The 22,013-nt window shown below is 46.4% G+C and overlaps 1 protein-coding gene across 1 annotated transcript in view; it reads left to right on the top strand.

Moving 5' to 3' along the window:
• Window positions 1-9,590: 9,590 nt before the first annotated feature.
• Window positions 9,591-22,013, top strand: part of gas2b (growth arrest-specific 2b) — a 48,912-nt gene continuing 36,489 nt past the window's right edge. The window contains 2 exon segments of the mRNA XM_084308026.1: window positions 9,591-9,921; window positions 20,094-20,360. Coding sequence (XP_084164152.1) covers window positions 20,159-20,360 — 202 coding nt within the window. The 5' untranslated portion in view covers window positions 9,591-9,921; window positions 20,094-20,158.

Genomic DNA, 22,013 nt, shown 5'->3' on the forward strand with positions numbered 1-22,013 from the left:
AAAAGAGAGTATATACATTTGAGGGGGAAGAAACTGTACATTGGAGGGGGTTGGGTGGGGTTGGACATTTACAGGGGCCAGTTTCAAATTGCAGCCTCCCGTAGGTGCTCTTTGAGAGCGGTTTTGAAGGTGGGTAGGGATTCACATTATTTTACGGTAGGGTGTTCCACATTGATGTGGCATAATTGCGAAATGGTATTGCTGATTGGCTCGAACACAGTATGTTTGTAAACGATAGGTTATGTATATAACCTAGTTATATGAGTACTGGCTGAGCGTCCTGCTCTTCGCCATCGAGATATACCTCATCTCCAGTACCTAGTGTACTCCATCAACGAATAAAACAAATACACCCAGCACCTGCCAGGCCCCGCCCTAGTGACGTACTATATAGCACTAGGCGTGGTCACCACTCGCTCTTCCTCGGAAAACCGTTTCCAAAAGAAAAGTTTCCCCAAGGGACCTCAGGGCAAGCTAAGAGCAGGACGCTCAGCCAGTACTCATATAACTAGGTTATATACATAACCTATCGTTATATAGTCGTACTGGCGAATCGCGTCCTGCTCTTCGCCATCGAGATATGGGGACAGAGCAGACGCGAGGACCGACAAATGCACCACCTGAGGACCCGATAGCCTACATCAGCGGGGAGGGGAGTCCCGTCACCCCTCCTTCCTAGTGAAGAGGGGGCGGCAGTCAACTCCACCCAAGTGCGAAAAAGAGGGAACTAGAACCTCTTAAACGCACAGCACAGGCGGGACCACGTGTGACACAACACATTGTGGCCCACACCCACACACCCCTGCTACCCCACCGAAGTACGGGAAGCAGGAGAGGTTCCAGACCTCAGAACCGCCTGGGAGACAGAACCCCCGGTCATGTCCATGAGGTAAAACCTTACGAAGGGACCCGGTGAGGACCATGAAGCCGCAGCACAGATGTCCTCCACCGAGGCCCCACCCAGCAGAGCGGCAGAGGCTGCCACCCCACGAGTGGAGTGCGCCCTGACTCCCCCAGGGGGAGCCAGCCCGGCCAACGTGTAGCAAAGGGCAATGCCCTCGCACAACCAATGGGACAGGTGCTGTTTCGACAGTGCCTTACCAGCACGAGAGCCACCGTAACAGACAAAGAGCTGATCGGTAGCCCTGAGGCCCTGAGTACGGCTGAGGTAAATCCTCAAAGCCCGGACCGGACATGACAGGTGAAGGCCCGCCCCCAACTCACTAGCGTGAGGAGGCGGATGAAACGCCTGAACCATAATATCCCTGGAGCGGAAAGAACTCCGGATATTTTTTGGCATGAAGGCTGGATTAGGCCGCAGAGCGGCACCGCTATCGAAACGAATAGACAGGCACTCGGGCCGCACCGAGAGAGCACAAAGCTCACCCACGCGCTTAGCGGAGGTGATGGCCAGTAAGAACGCAGTCTTGAACGACAGCTGTTCCAACGGCGCTTGCTCAAGAGGCTCAAACGGGGCCATGGACAACCGACCGAGGACCAATTGAAGATCCCAGCTCGGAGCCAGAGAGCGTTTCACCGGCTTAAGGCGTCGAACGCCAAGCAGGAAACGCTTCACAAGAGGGTGGCTGAACAATACAACACCCTCAAACCCCTCATGATAAGAGGATATAGCCGCAGCATATACCCTCACCGTCGAAGCCGACAGTCCATCAAGGAGAGACTGAAGGAAAATAAGGACAGCATCCAGGGGGCAGGACACCGGGTCCCGGCCCCCCACCTTACACCACTCTTGGAACATACGCCACCTACCCGCGTAAAGCGCGATAGTGGAGGGAGCACGCGCATTCCGGATGGTGTCAACCGCAGAAGGGTCCATCCTCTCCAGACTCACCCTCTCACCAGCCAAACCTTCAGAGGCTGGCCCAGCACCGGGGGCTGACACAGCAACCCGTACGCTTGAGAGAGGGCCCTCGCCGACCAAGGAACAGGCCACGGCGGGGCTACCAGTAGCTGGATCAGGACCGGGAACCACACAGCTGTGCCCCGGTCCAGCGCAACCAGGATCACAGTCCTGTGCTCCCACCGTACCCGCTCCAACAACTGACTTACCAGGTGTGTGGGGGGAAAGGCATACAGAAGCCCGGGCGGCCATGGATACACTGAGAAGGCATCCACCCCCAAGGGAGGATTGTCTCCCCGGCTGACCGAGAACCACAAGGGGCACTTGTGAGATTGTCTGCTCGCAAACAGATCCACTGAAGCTTCCCCGAAGCGATCCCAGATCTGCCTGACTATGTCTTGGCGCAGTTCCCACTCGTCGTGACGAGGACCGCCCCGTGACATCATATCCGCGCCCACATTCTCCTTGCCAGGGATGTGGAGCGCCCTCAGACTGCGCAGCTTGCGAGATGCCCATAGCCAGAGCTCGACCGCCGCCCGGTGCAGACGGGTGGAGCGTACTCCACCCTGCCTGGTGATATACGCCGCTGCCGTCATACTGTCCGTTCTGACCAAAACGTGCTTGCCTACCACCAAGTGGGCGAGCCGTCTGAGGACCAGGAGGACCGCCTTCAATTCCAACACATTGATGTGCAGGGTAGACCGGGCAGCATGGATCGTCCAGCTGCCCCCTACTGCGTCGGTCCAACACGTCCCTCCCCATCCCGTGAGGGAAGCGTCTGTGAAGACCGTGACGTGTGAACGCCTGCTGCCCATGGGGACCCCATTGGTGAGGATACCAGGCCTCCTCCAATGGGCGAGATCCCCCCATATCAACAAAGGAACTGTCAACCGTTTCCATTTGTCCCTCACCGGGTCTATTCTCATACTGGAGAACCACCTCTGTATCCTCCTCATGAAGAGGAGGCCAAGAGGGACCACAGCGTGAGAAGATGCCATCATACCGAGCAGGCGCATCACCTGCAGCCGTATAGACCGGTGACCGGATAGACACCCTCCGTTGCTCCGAGAGGGTTACCCTCATGGGTCTTGAACTCAGAGTCAAGCCCAAATACTCCACCTGTTGACTGGGAAGAGGCGTACTCTTCTTCCAGTTCACAGCAAAACCCAGCCTGGTGAGGAATTCCACCACCAGCCTGGTATGAGACCTGGCGACCTCCTCCGACCGGCTGAGGAGCAATATGTCGTCGAGATAGAAAATAATTCGTATCCCCTGACGACGTAGAGGCTCCAGCGCAGTCTCTACGCACTTGGTGAATGTGCGGGGAGCCAGAGAGTAGCCGAACGGCAACCTCTGGTATTCGTACACTACGCCCTGAAATAGGAACCGCAGGAACTTCCTGTGAGGAGGGAAAATTGGGATGTGAAAATACGCATCCTACAGGTCTATGGAGGTGAACCAGTCTCCCACCCTGACAGCAAGTAGCAGGTGTTTGACGGTCAACATCCTAAATGGTCTCGCCACAATCAGACGATTGAACGCGGACAGATCCAGTATAGGTCTGACCCCTCCCGTTTTTTTGGGCACCAGAAAATAATGGGAGTAGATGCCTGACATCGCGTCCTCTCTCGGGACCACGACTACGGCCTGCTTCGCCAACAGAGATTGGATCTCATCGGCCAGAGCTGTCACTGCTGCTGACCCTGACAATAGGGTCTGCACCAAACCTGAAAACGGAGGGTGGGGTTGTGCGAACTGCAAAACAAGCCCCCGCCTCAATGTTCTCTCTACCCATCCCGACACATGGCACTCTTGTAGCCATATGTGATAATAATCCCAGAGCGCACCCGCCGTCAACTGACGCTGGGCCGCAAGGAACAGTAGATAGGTGGCCCGGTCCCTCCCGCTGTGCGTAGCCTCTGAACCCGCCAAAGCGGACAGGGCGTTTGCACCCAAGGGGGGATCCCGACAGAAAGGGCCGGTTTGATACGGGAGAAGCTGCCATCAAACTAGTTGACACACGCTCCCCCACTGAACACCCCTCCAGAGTATGCTGAGGAGTTGTTCTGCAGCCAGACATGCAAGGCGTGAGGACCCCTTGGGTTCCTACACACCGTAGCCCTGCAGTGATATTGTTACCACCCAAATCACGCGCGCCTCTTCTTTGCAGACCACTGCCGATCTCGCGGGAGTGGGAGGCATCAACGTGATACCCCGCCTGGCGAAGGCGAGGTCGGGGTAACCCGTTCTGAGCATTCTTTCGAAGAGGCCTCGAGTCCCCCTGCTGACCACCATCAATAGTGGCAGCCGTAACACCAGGCTCACCAATCGCACAACGTGTGGCGAGGGAGCCACATGACAGCACAACATTCTCACGGACAGACCCAGGCTCAGCCATCAACTGGGTGTCAGCCCCTGTCCCCATGAGAAGCGAAACGTGGGGCCGCATGCGCTTCAATGAAGGCTCGCGGCGCGCAGCCAAAGGAAAACGATCAGAGCCCCTTTTCCGCTGGTGACGGGGGAAGGAGTGATCGGGGAGCAGGCTGCTCGCGGCAGAATGGCGACGGCTTGTATATTCCAAGCCGAGCACATCCAACATGGCCGACCCCTCGGCCGCCAAGGCTGTCGGCCTTGTGGACCCCTGTTGACTCGCCGCCCAGGGTACCACTGGCGGGGTAAACATGGCCGCCTGTCGAGGGCCTCGCCACAGTCGCTGACGAGGCTGTGCTCCAACCTCTGGCTGCATAGCGTGAGGCGGTGTGGGACCTAGGTCAACAACCGCCCGCGTCTCCGCAGAACGACCAAAGAGTCCTTCCGCGGAAAAAGGAGCTGTGAGGAGAAGAAACCTTTCTTCCTCCCCAAGAGGAGACTGCTCCAACCAGAAATGCCTATTAACAAGCGTTGATAGCATCCTAATCCTCCCCGCAGTTACAGCTTGCGACTGAGTCAAGATCTCTATAACACCAAAAACATGCAAAATGTTTTCAGCGTCGGCTGGTCCTGTAGCCCCACTACCCGACGCTAATGTGGACAGAAAAACAGTCAGCTGAGCCACAACACTGGCCGCCGCTAAATTCCATCCTGTAGCAGTATAACTCTCATCAGTCCATACTGCCACCTGCCGGGCCGACTCGCTCTCAAGTGTCGGCTTCCGGGTGGGACACCGTTCAACCCCGCCGGGGCACAGGATCGATGCTACCTGGCTCTCTAGCCACGGCACAACCGCCCTGCGCCCTGTTGTCAACCCATTCACCCGTAAAAAGGGTAAATAAGACTCAGCAAAACCCCCCACATTAGCTACCGACTGACCTTCATCAATGAACCGGTTAAGAGGAGGGAAAAGCGGTGACATCCCACGGCGGGGAACATTAAAACAGTGACCCAGCATTATAGCATTAGTGTTAGCAGCGCGCTCCAGGATCGCCTGGAAAACGTCCACTTCAGAGGGACGTTCACCAAAACATCCCGCCCCTGGCGCCGACACACAACTCGGTTGTGTAACAAAACAACCAGCAGCATTACTAACACCAGCGTTAATGCCTGATGACACAGAGCCTACCTGTGTACGAGCCGGCTCGATAGCCAAACCTCGCACGCTGTCCCTCGATCTGCTGCCACAAGACGAGGAAACATCAGGATAGACCCGACGTGTCGTTGGAACATGCCGCGAAGATTCCAGGGGTAGGCAAATCTCCGGTAAGCACTCAACATTGCGTAATTTCTCTAAACTTTTCATTACAACTAGTTTCACAGGGTGCAAGCATCCGCCATGATGGAAACGAAAATAGAGGAAGAGCGAGTGGTGACCACGCCTAGTGCTATATAGTACGTCACTAGGGCGGGGCCTGGCAGGTGCTGGGTGTATTTGTTTTATTCGTTGATGGAGTACACTAGGTACTGGAGATGAGGTATATCTCGATGGTGAAGAGCAGGACGCGATTCGCCAGTACGACTATATAACAGCGAACAGGTCTAAACTATTGGATGCAGATGTCTGGATGTGTCTGAATTACTTTTGTTCAAGTAGGAGGCACCTAGTGGTCAGTATATAATAAAAAAAACTACAAATTTTGAAAAAAGTCTCAATGGAAGAAATGGAATATAATATATAATATTTTAAATAGATCAGAACAAAACTCTGAATAAACTCTAAACTCCATTGCCTACACCCCAGGCTCTGTTACCCATACTGTACACTATGCACATAGAATTCTGTTGCCTATAATTTATACTGCTTTCACTGTCTACAACTGCCCTACACTGTAATCATAGTAATCATAACTACCTACCTCATAGTCTACCCACATAACTCTGTATGATAGCATGTACAATAGTGCTGTATATACCATATATATGCCCATGTTAATTTTTATTTTTATTTTCTTTTAAATGTTTTATACTAATTGCTGTGGTGCACTCTGGACTGAGAGTACTATGTAGATAGCTATTAATATTTATTATCGTTATATTGTAGAAATGTGTGCATTGAAATATCTGTAAAGTCTCGACGTATACATTGAAAATGAGGGTGACCTCAATTGTAATTTTGAGAATAAATAAAGGTTGATGATGATGATGATGATATATATCCCTCCCCAAGGGGATCAATAAAGGAATATCTTATCTTATCTATTTATATTTACCGCATATATATATATACATAGCTGTCTGAATATACCTGCATAATCCTTCTATATATCTACTTATACACCTGCATACAACCTATGATATCATATGATATTATATGTATGATATCATAGTACAATAATTCTGCATACACTGTATGTATACTATATATATATATATATATATATATATATATATATATATATATATATATATATATATATATATATATATATATATATATATATATATATATATATATATATATATATATATATATATACACACACACACATCTGTCTGTACATACCTGCATATAATTACACTGATGGCCACCATAGTGTCTTTATACCTGTACATATTAATTCTACATCTCTGTACATACATCTGATTAGCACTGTTACTGTAAGGGTCCACTTGTCCCAGGACCCTTCCCCCCTGTCTGTACTCCTCAAGAGCCCCCACCTTTTCACTTTCTCTTCCATGGACTTCCTCCACCTGCTGGACAATTCCTGGCAAACATGGCACCTTGTTCAGTTATGTCTGCTCAATACTTTTGTCACCTTGTTTACCTCATTAGTGTCTTTGCCTGTAATTCTGTTGTCTGCTTTGTTTCCCCTGCCTGTGTGATCTAGTCTAGTGTTGTTCAATGTGGGTAATTGTATTTCAGCCTAGTCAGGTATTGTGTTAGTTCCAGTGTTGCAATGCTCATATCAACACTGGTTGCACGCACGCTAATGACGCCACGTGCACGCGCGCTCCCAGGCGCGTGCGCACGCTCCGGCGCATGCGCATAAATGTTCCCTTGCATAAGGACAGACTAAAAACAGTGCCTAATTGCCTCTACGAATGGAATGTAACACCTGACGACCGGCGCTATTGATATGCAAAGTAGCCAGGTGGGTACTGCGAGTTGGCGCATCAGTCGAGTGCAGCGCATTCCTGTGTGCACGCGCTTGCACATCCGTGCGTGTGCGTGCACATCCGTGCGTGTGCGTGCACGCGCTTCTGCTCACAAAACTTTGGTTGCAACCTCGTCCCATGAGCAACGCATCACTGGTTACTTCTACCTTCCACCCCAGCTGTCACTCGTTATTAATCAGCCTCTGTATATATGCCTGTGTGTTCCTTGTATTCGGGGTGGCGTCATTTCGTTTCCTGCCTTGCTCTAGGTGTTTGTTTCACCCCGATGGTCTGTTCCTGCCGTGTTCTTGTTTATCGTGACGCTCCCCATGTATCAGTTAACTCGCCTGGTAACGTTTGTACTATGTTCCTTTTCCAGCTTAGCTGTGTTTTTGTTTTCTAGTTTTTCTCAGTTTAGTGTCGCTATTGTTTGTTTTTGCCTTCTTTAATTCAAGTGTCTCTACTGCGAGTATTTTTGCAGCGCCGTCTAGTGACATGGTTTTTGTTTTGTATTTTGTGGGAGACTTGCTCTCTCTTTTCTTTGCATTACCAGTTACTCAAATTAAAGGAGCAGTGCTCAAGATTCGACAATCTACATCTACCTCTCCTCGTCTCTGTTTGCGTTTGGGTCCTCTGCCAACACAATCCTTAACAGTTACTCAGTAGTACTAATTTATATATTTTATACCCAGTTTAATCACCTGTACATTGTATATTACTAACTTTACTGTTACATTTGCACTCTGGTTGGATACCAAACGTCTTTTCGTTGTATACTGTACTTGATGACAATACAATCTAATCTAATCAATTACAGTGGGTAGTGTTGTAGTTCAGTGGTATCTCTCTCTCTATCTCTATCTACCTGTTCCATTTAAATTTATTTTATAATTTAATTTTCAATTTCACAGTTACCTGCTTTTGCAACATTATAATGAATGCAGTCATGCCAATAAAGCATTGGCTTGGACAAGTTGGTCTGTGTAAAATGTGTTGTATGATTGATTGATTGATTGATTGATTGAAAACTTTAATTAACAGATTGCCAAATGGGTACAGTAGGCTACAGTACAACTCAATACACACAATTGTTAAGGGGATGCAGACCAGAGAAAGACTTTCGTCTTGTTCCCCCATTTTCAATTCATAATGAATATTGTAAAGTGTGACACTTTTATTCTATTACTATTCTCATGTATATAAAATAAAGATACAGTGAATTTGATCTTATTACATTATCTGGTAAAGTTGTTACATTATCCGTTCCACATGTGTATTACATTATCCAGAAATGTATTACATTATCCAGTTGTATTACATTTTAAAGTCCTTCTAAAGGAAAAGGTTATTGCATTTTGAAAAGTTATAACATTTCCTGCATTTCCCAGTTGCAGAGCACAGCCAAACATGTCCAGCACCTATAGGCCTACCGTTGGCCCAATCACAACCACATTTCGTCAGGTGTTGTGCTACTGTGTGGACTAAGTACTTAGGCGTGTTCATTTTGTGTAACTAATGGGGTTGAGACATGCTGTGTTGTTAGTTTAACACAATAATCCTTATACCTATAGTAGGCTATGTTGAGAAAACATTACACGCAACATCACAGACGAGGAAGGGAGATGAGGAATGGGTGGTTTCCTGGAGCCAAATAAGATGCAAACTTGTTTTTTTGCAACTTATTTCTTTGAAATCAGCTTGTCTCTTTAGCTTGAAAATGGGGGACCCTGATGTAAACAAGACAAACGTCTTTCTCTGGTCTGCATCCCCTTAACAATTGTGTGTATTGAGCTGCACTGTATTATATACCCATTCTGCAATCTGTTAATAAATAAAGTTTTCATTCATTCATTCATCCATTCATTCACTCAGCTAGTCAGCTCTGAGTCAAACCCCTAAATCAACTGATGACATTTGCCTGTAGTGTCGCTGCAGCTTGTTCTGTATGTGTAACTTTAGCCCACATTCTAATGTGTCTTCGAACAACAGTTTTCTCATTCTTCCCGCAGGATTCCCCGCCGCGACGCGAACAATCTCTGGTACATTTCCAAACAACTCATTCAAACTCAGCCTCATGTTACTCAATGCGGGTGGGCGGGTAACGTTTGGGAATTAACCAGGCTATTGAAGTAGGGATTTACACTTTGTTGAGCTGGACTGCAGCGCATCTTCTGGGGTCTTTAGACTAAGTAACCTATTGTGTCGCGGTGCTGCTGATAGGCGAAGAATGTGCTTAAAACTTTAGCAAATACACTTCTTAACGTTATTGACTCAGCAACCGGTACTACTACGGGCATCCGAGGCGTGTAAACGGACACCCACAGTCACTGATGCAAGGCGTGAAGGGGTGTTTCGTTTACAAGTGAAGAGCGCGTCCCTCTGTGTAGCGGACCTTGCGGACAGGAGCGCTGCGCTGCGAAGGATCAACTTTATAAACGCGTGGAAAGAAAAGTGTACGAAATTGGCACGTTTTGTGACAAATTCCGGAGGGACTTTCTGAAGAATTTGCAGTTATTGTTTTTGACTAGTATGTAAGTACTGTATATCCCATGGTGTTTTATTTCTCAAAGTAGAGAATGTAAGGTATAGTGATCATCTCAGTCTCTACCTCACTCTAAATACTCTGACAATGATGATGATGATGATGATGGTGATGTTGATGATAATGATAATCCTGATGATGATGATGAATTGAAAATGGATGACCCTGATGTAAACAAGACGAACGTCTTTCTCTGGTCTGCATTCCCTGTGTGTATTGAGCTGTACTGTATTGTACCCAATCAATCAATCAATGATGATGAATAAGAAAAGTACACAGTAGGCCTATTATATTTCCTCTAATATTGTAGTAGTTCTACTACAATCATCAGACCTTACAACGTTTTACAATTTCATACCACCCTCTGTTTATATTTCTGTTCCAAGTATTTTGTAAATAATTTGTTAGAGGCACATATTAGGTACTTTCACCAATTTTATACGACTTCCTTGAACCTGTGGAACATGTTTGTTAACGTTCTTTGCAGGGGGGAAAGTAGTCTATATCTACCTCTTTCTTCCCTTGTTGTATGCTAACACATTTCTGGTGATATTGCACATACCAAATGTCTAATTAATTAATTATTTCCCTTACCCCACACCCAATAGTAGATCAACATGGGCAGTACATTAGCTAAGCAGTGTTCCTGGCTCAAAAAAGCATAGCTAATTGATTAACCAAAGCTAATTGATCCCATTGTGACATCATAGAGGGACAAGCCATTCTGAACAGCTTGTTTCACCAGCACCTAAATAACATGTCAGACTTCCAAATCCATACAAAGACTAGGCAAAACCCATTTTCCACAATCTGACAGCAGCAGATGAAAACACAAGAGATTATTCAATCAAAAACCATGTTATAACTGATTAACACATTCTGAGTAAAAATCTGTTTATATTATTTATTTGCATTAAGATCCAGCACTCAACAATTGGTTCCTGCTAAATCCTCTGTCATCATCAATCATGAAACATTACCTCATTCTGAATACTATCTTGTTAATTATTCATAATTAATTTGAGCCTGACCAATCTATTATCATAGGATAATGTGAAGTAATCACTTTTGTCAGCGGGGCCTAAATCAAAGTCAATTTATGTCTAAAAAGCAGTTATCAAATAAAGTGCTCGGTTTCGATTGTAGCCATAGTTTTAAGTGCATGGACATAAATTATCCTCCAACACGGAGGAGCGTACAGTTGACCGGCGGCTGACCTACGTTCTGGCCTCAGAGAGGCAGTGTGGGCCAGGCTACTGTACGCTAGAACCGTGCCTCTGCATGATCTGTGCTCCAGAAGGTTACAGGAGCGGGCCAAGTTTCACTCAATGAACAGATTGTGCGGAGGTGATCAGTGTTTATTTGATATACGTGGCCTTAAAACTGTCAGCGACAGGATTCCAGTTTTTTTAAAGATTTAATCTTGGCTGCCAAGATTCTTTTATTATTGTTTTCCAGTGGAATTCTAGAGCAAGGCCCCATTGTTCAGGGGTGCGTAAACAGCAGCGGGCGATAGACCTTGCCATCCCCTGCCGACGGGGAGGTTTATTTAGTCTGGAAGCAGCGGAGGGAAGGCCGCTGGGACAGGAGCCCCGCTATACATGTAGCTCAAAGGGAAACGTATACCACAACAGCCCAGCTCAGTCCATTCATTACCCATTCAACTTTCACCAGTCTTACATTACCGCCGTTAAGCTGTTTGCAAACCAAAGATTGATACTCGAGACGAGACACCCAGCGGATCTGTGTTTTCAAATGCTGCTTCACACAATGTGCTCGCTGCCAGCAATGCTGTCGGGATGTCCACTTGAGATTATTGATCTGGAGCCTCGAATGAATAGTTTATTCAAACAGTTTTGGTAAGTGGATAGTGAGCTCGTATAGGACGTCAGAAGAATGCAGGGGATGTACGGGAGCGACAAGAGGCTTGCGGTGGTGAACAGGAGATCCTAATGTGTTTTCACAGGAGCACGGCGAGAGCAGCGCGGCTGCCAATTGACCCTTGTGTCGGAACAGTGTCTCTTTCAGTGACAAATGCCCTGCTTATAGACGCATATCCAAGAGTAAACACGAGCGGAGTGCCTATGATTCTGGAGGAAAGAGGATTCTGTCAACTAGTCGAGAGGTCTGCTTGTTTACCAGGCCCAGATGTAGGACGACTTCTGGGCTCATCCTCAGCCAGGAGACACCCGGGGTTGGAGTTGAGGTCCAACGAGGGAACTGGACCATCTATCATCCTGTGGTCTTCCTCATAGGGGGGACCGGGGCTAGTTGTCACGTTAAAAAAAAAAAATAATAATAATAATAATCTCAGCATTGCTTGTGTTTTGAAATCCAATCTCAATAGTGATGAATAGATTGACGTCACGTCAGAAATAATTACCAGTTTACACCTTGGCGGCTTGTGACGACTTGCCCCATGGTGGAGGGTGTTGTCACACCGTATGGGGCATGTTGGGGCACGTATGGGGCAATACTATAAACTCTGCTGCTTATAGACGTAAAATGAATAATTACGTAAAGCAAACATATATATTCAGAAAGGTGGGGGGAACATTAGTTTGGCTCTGTATATGAACAAAGTTATTGCAGTGAAGTGTGACTCCTAACATAATGTTTTGACTCCTAACATATAGACTATACAAAACTGCATAATAGATTTGTTTTAATTTCTAGGATTTGAATATCAAGTGGTGGAGGATGTGACATACATGGTGGCCTGTTTCTGAGAAGGTTACTACTTTAAATACACCAAAACAACATTGTCTTGTAATATTATTCAATTGAAAACACTTGCACTTACAATTGCCATATTATTTCTTACCTTTGGGCATCAAAAATACACATTGTTCTCATCTGAGAGTGTTTTCACCAGGTTCTAACAAACATAGGTAACCATTTGTACAGGTTAACTTTAGTTCCAGAGTGATAGCCCCCGAGACACCAGGCCCCAGTCTCGCCTACATACTCAGGTAATTGTATAGTTGGACTTTTAGCTCGAAACCCTTTAGTTCCAGAGTGATAGCCCCCGAGACACCAGGCCCCAGTCTCCCCTACATACTCAGGTAATTGTATAGTTGGACCTTTAGCTCGAAACCCTTTAGTTCCAGAGTGATATCCCCCGAGACACCAGGCCCCGGTCTCCCCTACATACTCAAGTCAAGTCAAGTCAAGAGTTGTATTTGTCACGGCATACAAGTATACAATGAAATGCGGGTGGTCTTGCCCGCAACGATGTGCAATACAGTGGTACAACATATAATAGAATCCAATAAAAACAACATTGTGCAATAAACAGGTAACAGGTAACATGGTGTGACATCTCGGTATCTGTACATAAAAAATATTTACAGAGCATATAGGACATGCTAGGTAGCTTTGGTAGTGCAATACACTGTTACTGTTGTTATACTAATTTAAAGTGGCCTTTCCTTTTGGCCATAAGTGGGTGTGTGCGGCATGAGTGTGTGCCCGCTCATGTTAAAGTGTTAAAGGTGCTATGCATTATAAATGTCATTTTTCAGTCTCTAGCATTGTATTATAGTAATAGGAGTTCGTATCAATGTGTTTTTGGGCCTAAATACTATATTGGCGAATTCCTCAGCTACAGCCCATCCCCTCTTTGCCTCTAGTAAATCAGGTCATGTTGATTTGACGACCTGGTGCACGTCACAGGGCGCTGTTTATAGCGCACGGTGATGTGATTGGCTCTGTGGTTTTAGTAATGCCCGCCTCCATTCTTGCTACCTGCAGGGTGGAAGGCTTGTCCAGAAGATCACTAATCAGCTGAAGCCTGATGCGGTTCCCTCGGTCTTCGACAGACAGACCGGCGTTAGCTCTCGGGACTCGGGAGCGATCGCTAGCTACTTAGCACCAGCCGGGGCCGGCGTTAGCAACCGGGAGCGTCGTTGAGCATTCAGCCTGCTGGCTACCTAGATCCACTTCAACCAGCGTCGCGGAGCATTCAGCCTGCTGGCTACACAGCTTGTCGGTGTGCTGGAGCCTCTGCAAGCTAACGGTAGCTGGCTCCAGGCTATTAGCACATCGACAAGCTGCTGGAGCTCCCGACGCTCGGCTGGTTGAAGTGGATCTAGGTAGCCAGCAGGCTGAATGCTCCGCGACGCTCCCGGTTGCTATCATGTGCAGGTCCTCTTCTCAGACCTGTGTGGCAAAGCACTGCACACGCATCATGCAAGCTACACATCGCTGCATGTTGATCAATGGTGGCCCACTCGGTGCATCACAGTGGGCTACTATTGTGCTAACAACAACCGCGGTGTCCGGCTTGTCGGCCGGCATGAGTGCTCGATTTGGGGTGGTTCTCTCCTCCTTGTGTGCCCCCGTTCTCGCGGGTGTCCTGCCGGGGAGCTTGTGGACGCGACAACAGCGGCGGCCGTAGCGTTAGTTAGCTCATAGCTATTGTGTACCACTAGCGTTACGGCGGGCTCGAGCACCCTACGGCTGCCGCCGTTGTCGCGTCCATGGGCTCCCCGGCAGGGTACCCGTGGGGACGGGGGTGTACAGAGAGGAGAGAACCATTTTGTGTCGGGCGTGCATGCCGGCCAGCGAGCCGGACGTCGGGATATGTTGTTAGCACAATAGCTACCAAGCTAAGCTATGTTAGCTTCTAACAGTGTATACACAATATGTACAACGACACAATGATTTACATTATTACAAATATGGTAACGTGGTTGTGGCTTTTACAAATAGTGGTAACATATATATAGATAGACAGTACTGCTACATCTCTATATTTATGACATACCATATTTGTATGTAACCTGAAACCTAATCTCTGACGGGGAGATGGGCGGAGCTATTTGGTGGGTGGCTGTCACTCAAAGCATTCTGCTAGTATGGTTGGAGCCAAGCCAATAATAGCCTGCTTTCATGAGGCTGAAAAATGCTGGTTTTGAGTACAAGATTAGAAATATAAAACAATGATTATTTTTGGAATAAAAATTACAGATGTGTTACATAGACTCACAGGAAGTGTGTAAAGTTGCCCAAATAGTGCTAGGAATAGCAGTGCATAACCCCTTTAAAGTGGCTGCTAGTGTGTGAGCGTGCACAGCGTGCGTGTCGTGTGTGTGCTCATGTGTGCTTGTGTGTGGATAGTTCAGTGTTCTGTGGCACTCAATGTTCATTGTTCAAGGCTCTGATGGCCTGGGGGAAGAAGCTGAGCCTAAGCCTCTCTGTCCTAGTAGCTGGGGTTCGCAGGCGTCTGCCTGACCTCAGCAGCTGGAACAGGCTGTTACAGGTAATTGCAGGTAATTGTAGGTAATTGTATAGTTGGACTTTTAGCTCGAAACCCTTTAGTTCCAGAGTGATAGCCCCCGAGACACCAGGCCCCGGTCTCCCCTACATACTCAGGTCATTGTATAGTTGGACTTTTAGCTCGAAACCCTTTAGTTCCAGAGTGATAGCCCCCGAGACACCAGGCCCCAGTCTCCCCTACATACTCAGGTAATTGTATAGTTGGACTTTTAGCTCGAAACCCTTTAGTTCCAGAGTGATAGCCCCCGAGACACCAGACCCCGGTATCCCCTACATACTCAGGTAATTGTATAGTTGGACTTTTAGCTCGAAACCCTTTAGTTCCAGAGTGATAGCCCCCGAGACACCAGGCCCCAGTCTCCCCTACATACTCAGGTAATTGTATAGTTGGACTTTTAGCTCGAAACCCTTTAATTCCAGAGTGATAGCCCCCGAGACACCAGGCCCCGGTCTCCCCTACATACTCAGGTAATTGTATAGTTGGACTTTTAGCTCGAAACCCTTTAGTTCCAGAGTGATAGCCCCCGAGACACCAGGCCCCAGTCTCCCCTACATACTCAGGTAATTGTATAGTTGGACTTTTAGCTCGAAACCCTTTAATTCCAGAGTGATAGCCCCCGAGACAACAGCCCCCGGTCTCCCCTATACATACTCAGGTATTTGCGTGAAGACGTGAATACAGATCCCTAATTTTTGCACGCCGTTCTTTAGCGTAGCTACATCTGTAATTCTGTGTGCGTTTTGCAAGTATTCACGTTTGGCCCTGAGCGAATATAAAGGATCCTAGTGTCTAGAAGCTACATGTAGGCCAGCCACTGACCTTTGCCATGGCTTCCCAGGCCTGGACCATCCTATAGCGGAGGTGTGATTATATCACCTGTGTGTTTCGTTAGAGAGAGAGGCTCTCATGCCCTGCTGGTCAGCTTGTAAAACAGGCTTGTACTTGGCAGACGCCTGCCCCCCCCCCCCCCCCCCCCCCACATACACCTAGTCTCCTTCCCAAACCTTGCGTGGTGTGTTTATCCCCTCTTTACTACTAACTAGCACACTTTTAGCTAGTAACTCAGGGCGGGGGCGGGGGGGGGGTTGTACCCGTGTGTCTCTGCGATGCCGTCACTTTGATCTTTGGATGCCCCTTTGTTGTACAGGTTACTTACTTACACTTACAATACCATCAGACAGGTGGTGTACAATAGATATACGTGTACCAAGTAGCAGCTGTTCCGTCTACTACCTGTCTGAGCCCCCCCCCCTCCTCCAGGTGCGTCCTATCAGAGATAAGGCCTACCTGGTCGGAGGACAGGATGGCAGTAGAACACAAGCGAATAGTATCCCTCTAGTGTACTTAAAGAGTGAAGTTAGAAGTCCAATTTTGGCCATAGAGTTGTTCTTCTATCTCTACTGGATTTAAAGGAACACACCGACATTTTGGGGAAATCAGCTTTTACCGTCTTCTCCAGAGAGAGACAAGAGCTTAGCGCACAATGAATTAATCAGTAGAAAGCTATCTGGCTGCACGTTAGCCTAGCTTAGCACAATGAATGGAAGCGGACAGTGCCGGTTAGCCTATAGGCATTGTCCAACTAACACCTCTCCTCCTGAGGGCTAACCAGCACTGTCCGCTTCCATTCATTGTGCTAAGCTATAGGCTAACGTGCAGCCAGATAGCTTTCTTACTGAACTCACAGAGAGGAAACTGGCATCTATCTTCTTGTCTCTCTCTGGAGAAGACGGTAAGCTAATTTCCCCCAAAATGCTGGCGTTGTTCCTTTAAAGACATGAGGCATACCCCCAGTGGCCCCGACGCAGGTGTTATTGTCTTAACTCCGGCAGACGTGAGCTGACGGGAGGGTTGTTGGCAGCCAGAGCCTGTCTTTATGACGGAGACTCCACCGGGAGGGAACAAATGAGCCGTAGAGCTCTGGGGCTTTAGATCTTTGTCTTATCAAATCCTAGCCTGCAGTCACTGTAACTCCTTTTGACACGGCCGTGTGTTGTTGTTTGGTTTATGAGTAAAGTCTCCGCATTGGGAGTCCCTTGTTGATGCGGGTATTTTTTTTGGGAGTTTGCTACAATTAGTTATTGTGTGGTTTTGGTTACAGCTCTCTGCCCCCCCATAAGCGCCCAACTCTTGGGAGTGGCCACTGTACTGATCCACATCGCAGACTGGAGAGAGAGAGAGAGAGAAAACGGATGGATGCGCTCCGTTGTGTTTTGTTTTAAAATGAGAACCTAAGCTAATGTAATGGTAGGTTTGCTGCCATTATGCACATAATTTCACATCTACCTTAGGCGATCACCGCGCCTAACTCTGCGCCAGGCGGCAGATATACTCTGTTCACAGTCTCCAGCTTTGCCCTGGTGGTGGGGGCTCTTGGCTATGTCGTAGTCCTGACTCCTCCGGTATCCATGTCATAGTCCTGACTGATTGATGGATTGATTGATTGATTGATTGAACATTTTATTTACAGATTGCAGAATGGGTACAATACAGTACGGCTCAATACACACAATTGTTAAGGGGATGCAGACCAGAGGAAGACTTTCATCTTGTTTACATCAGGGTCCCCCATTTTCAATTCATAACAAAATTCCTGACCTCTGGTATTCATGTCATAGTCCTGGTATTCATGTCATAATCCTGACTCCTGGTATCCATGTCATAGTCAAGTTTCAAGTTCAAGTTTCTTTATTAGTTGTCATACAGAAGTACAGAATACTTTTATACAAAATGCTTCTTTCTGTTACGCTCCAGAGACTGTGCTAGACAAAATAAGTATAGCAAGTATAAAATAGAAGTAAAGTACATAGACAAAAGTGTTCAGTATATACATATATACAATGTACAATGCAGAGTAGAAGTACCTGAGTTACAATACAATATACTATACAGTACAAAGCAGTAGTCCTGACCCCTTGTATCCATGTCATAGTCCTGGTATCCATGTCATAGTCCTGACCCCTGGTATTCATGTCATAGTCCTGACATGTTCGATATGTTCAATATGTTCACGTTCTGTCACAGACTCATACCCCCCCGACACTCAACTAGTCCAGTCCTTCATACCAGCAGCCATCAGGCTCCACAACAGTGGGCAGGGACTGCTGCCAGACATCCAACTGCTAGGAACCTCCATCACTGAGTGTGTCTGACTCCCACCTAAAAGGACAATATATAAAACGTTTGATGTATATATACATTACATACATACCTTATGCATACCGCACCTTATGTGTATACTGTATACTTAATCAGAGCATATTTTTAGCATTTCGCATTTTTAGATTATATTTTAGATTCGATTTAGATGATTGGATTATTAGATTATATATATTGTAACTATATTTATTGTAGGGCAAATACATACATACCCTCATCTTGCACCTTGTTGCCCATTATGCACATGTCCAGAGTTAATTATATTGTTATATTGTTTACACTGCCTTTTTTTTATTCTATTTTAATTTTTACTTCTCCACTGTACTATAATTATGTGAACTGTACCTGTATGTCTTCTACTACCTGTACCTCCCATCCCCCTCCCCCATGCTGCTATGATGCCTGCATTTCCCCAAGGGGATCAATAAAGGAATATCTTATCTTATCTTATCTTATGTGTGAATTTGTCCTACATAGTTAAAGGAACATGCCAACATTATGGGAAATGCGCAGACAAGTCAGACAAGATGATAGATACCAATTTCCTCTAGTTATAATCGGTTGCAAGCTAGTCTAGCTTAGAACAAAGGAATGGAAGTGGATACGGATCACCTAGCCTAGCTTAAAACATCGAGAGGGTTGTTGGCCAACAGCTAGGCTAGCTGATCCATATCCGCTTCCATTGATTGTGCTAAGCTAGCTTGTAGCAGGCTAGCTTTCTACTGAACGCACAGAGAGGAAACTGATATCTATCTGACTCTGGAGAAGACAGTAAGTGCATTTCCCATAATGTTGGCGTGTTCCTTTAAAGGTGGAACCTGTAATGCCGTCTAGCTCCAGGCAAAAGAGCCCCACTTGGTATTTATTTTACCTGTATTACAGGGTTCGCACAAGGTCCTTGAAGTGCTTAAAGTGCTTGGTTTAAAAAAAAAAAGTCAAGGCCTGGAATTCCTTAAAAACAGCAAATCTTTTAACAAGGTGCTTAAAAAGTCATTGAAATTCAAATCAACCATTCGCATTGATTTGTTCATCCATGATAAAATTGTTCTGAATCAAGAAATACATTTCTTTAATTTAAAGTGTAACTAATTGTCGGAAATTGGTTTTAAGCCATAAATGTCCTTTTAAATGCCCGTTTAAAATGAAAAATAGTGCTTGGAAAAGTACTTGAAAGTCTTTCATTTTCCAATGTCTGTGGGAACCCTGGTATTATGTATTGCCCTTGTTTACATGTTTTGTTATGATCTGATGTGGGTTGAAGTTGAGTGGGGATATAGGGGAGGGGTTGCTATTGCTACAAAAATAAAACACAATGTTTACTACATATTTGTGACTAGGAAAAAATTACACTATGCTGAGCTGCATTTCAAATGTATCTTCAAGATCCCAGCTTTCACATGGTGTACAACAACTTTATATGGCATCTATACCCCCCTCACAAGACCCCATGTCCCCCTGCAACCCCCACAAAGTGGTATGTCTCAGAGGGTTAAATGTCGCAGACGGACAGTATACTACCAGTCACTTTACTGAAGATAAACAGCAGGGGAGGGGGAGTAAGTGGTAAACCATAGGTGTGGGTGGCTTAAATATAGCTTGATATCCCAACTTACTGTACTTGAAAATCTCTCTTACTTAGAGGCCAAAACCAAAAGTTGACAATGATATATATAATTGTTATTATTATTATTTTATTTATTATTATTTGTCTTTCTTTGCAGCACCAGGGTCTGTTGTCCACTGGAGAAGAGAGGAGGAAAGCAGCAGCAGCAGTGCGTCGGGAGCCATGAGCAGCCCTGTAGACGATCCTCTGAGCCCCCGGCACTTGACTGGCCTGGGGATGATCTGTCCTCTCAGTCCCAGGAACCAGCACTCCGGGCCGGGCCTGACGAGCCCCCAGGAGTACCACCAGTGGCTGCCCTGTCGCCACGACGCCAGCCTGCTGCCTATGAAGGAAGACTTGGCATTCTGGCTCAACAGTATCATGGGTGAGATAGATCTTCTGAAAGCAAATCACAATAAATCAAGAACAAAAAACACACCATGAAATCCAAAATAAATGTAAAATAAATAAATGCAACACTCCCAGACATACCCCAGCGAAGGTAAGGAAAAACTCACTAAAAACCTAGCAATAGGAAAAAAGCACCACAGGCAATGTGGAGGAGAGGAACCTTAGAAGGGCCATTCAAGGGGGGATCCCCCTTCTTGGATGTCGGTGATAGTACATGTAGTGTTATATGGATGATCGATGGGTGGAGAATAAAACAGGCGAAATAGTTGGTATGTACATATAGGTGTAATAAAACACAAATATGTACATGCAATAGCAACTGGGATACATAAGATAAGATATTCCTTTATTGATCCCCTTGGGGAAATTCAGGCATCATAGCAGCATGGGGGAGGGGGGAGGGGAGGTACAGGTAGTAAAAAGCAGTGTAAACAATATAACAAATCAATATGCTTAACATAACATACCGGTAATTAACTCTGGACATGTGCATAATGGTCAACAACATAACATAACATAAGAACATTTTTTAAAGATTTAAATAGAATAGAGCTAACAAAAGTACAACAACAAAAGAAAAAGTATAGGGAAACAAGCGCTAGTTTGAAAATAGGATAAAGCAACATTCTGTGTTCAACCTTTGTCTTCAATTTGGACTGAATAAACCAATGACTAAAGTGCATGTGCATCTCACAACGTATCAAAATATATATTGAAACGTGTTAATGAAGCATCGGCAATGTAAAGTGTTCTTGTTGAACCCAGATCCTTGGATAGTAGAATATCTAGATAGTTGTGTAAACAGATTTTGACCTGCTTGGGTTTTTGTGCAGCTAAACTATAAATGTCTGTTAGACCGTCCTGTGGATAATGAACCCAGGCCTAACACCCCTTCCTGACAGGCAGTGACGCGAGCGAGTGTGATTGCGAAAATGATTAAAATGTATTCGTTTCAATCAGACTATCCTGACCTGCCGCGAGCGACAGCGAACTGAGCGGCGATGTCGTTCCCCCCTCAAATATTCGCTCGCTGTGTCTCTAGTTGAGCGATTACGCGGCAGAGTCCCGCCCCTAAACACTTTTTATTGGTTGAGAATCGCAGGCTGCTTTGCCCCCGTGTGCTTCCAGGTAACACACACACAGACACACTCGGACACGCGCCGCCTCATATCAGGACAGTGTCGCGCGTGATTTCGTCTCCAGTTCGCTCACTCGCTGCCTGTCAGGAACCGGTGTGAGTGTCCTGTGGATAATGAACCCAGGCCTAAGTGTCCTGGTTATAATGAACCCAGGTCTAAGTGTCCTGTGGATAATGAACCCAGGCCTAAGTGTCCTGTGGATAATGAACCCAGGCCTGACTGAGCTTCCTGTTTCAGGTTCTAGTATCTGTTGCATTCAAATGTTCAGTCAGTGTGACATGTTACTCACATGTACACTACACTACATTAATCATTTTACAACCACCCACACATGATTGATTGATTGAATTGATTGATTGATAGCTTTTAACACTAGCACAGCCATGGAGAAAATGCCACTAATTCCCACCAGGAACGGGTCAGATGACTCGACAGTTTATATGAGAAATATGAGAAAAATAAACAGTGTAAACTATATAATTACCTCT

This window comes from Notolepis coatsorum (genome assembly GCF_963971535.1).
Source record: "Notolepis coatsorum genome assembly, chromosome: 2".
Lineage (NCBI taxonomy): Eukaryota > Metazoa > Chordata > Actinopteri > Aulopiformes > Paralepididae > Notolepis > Notolepis coatsorum.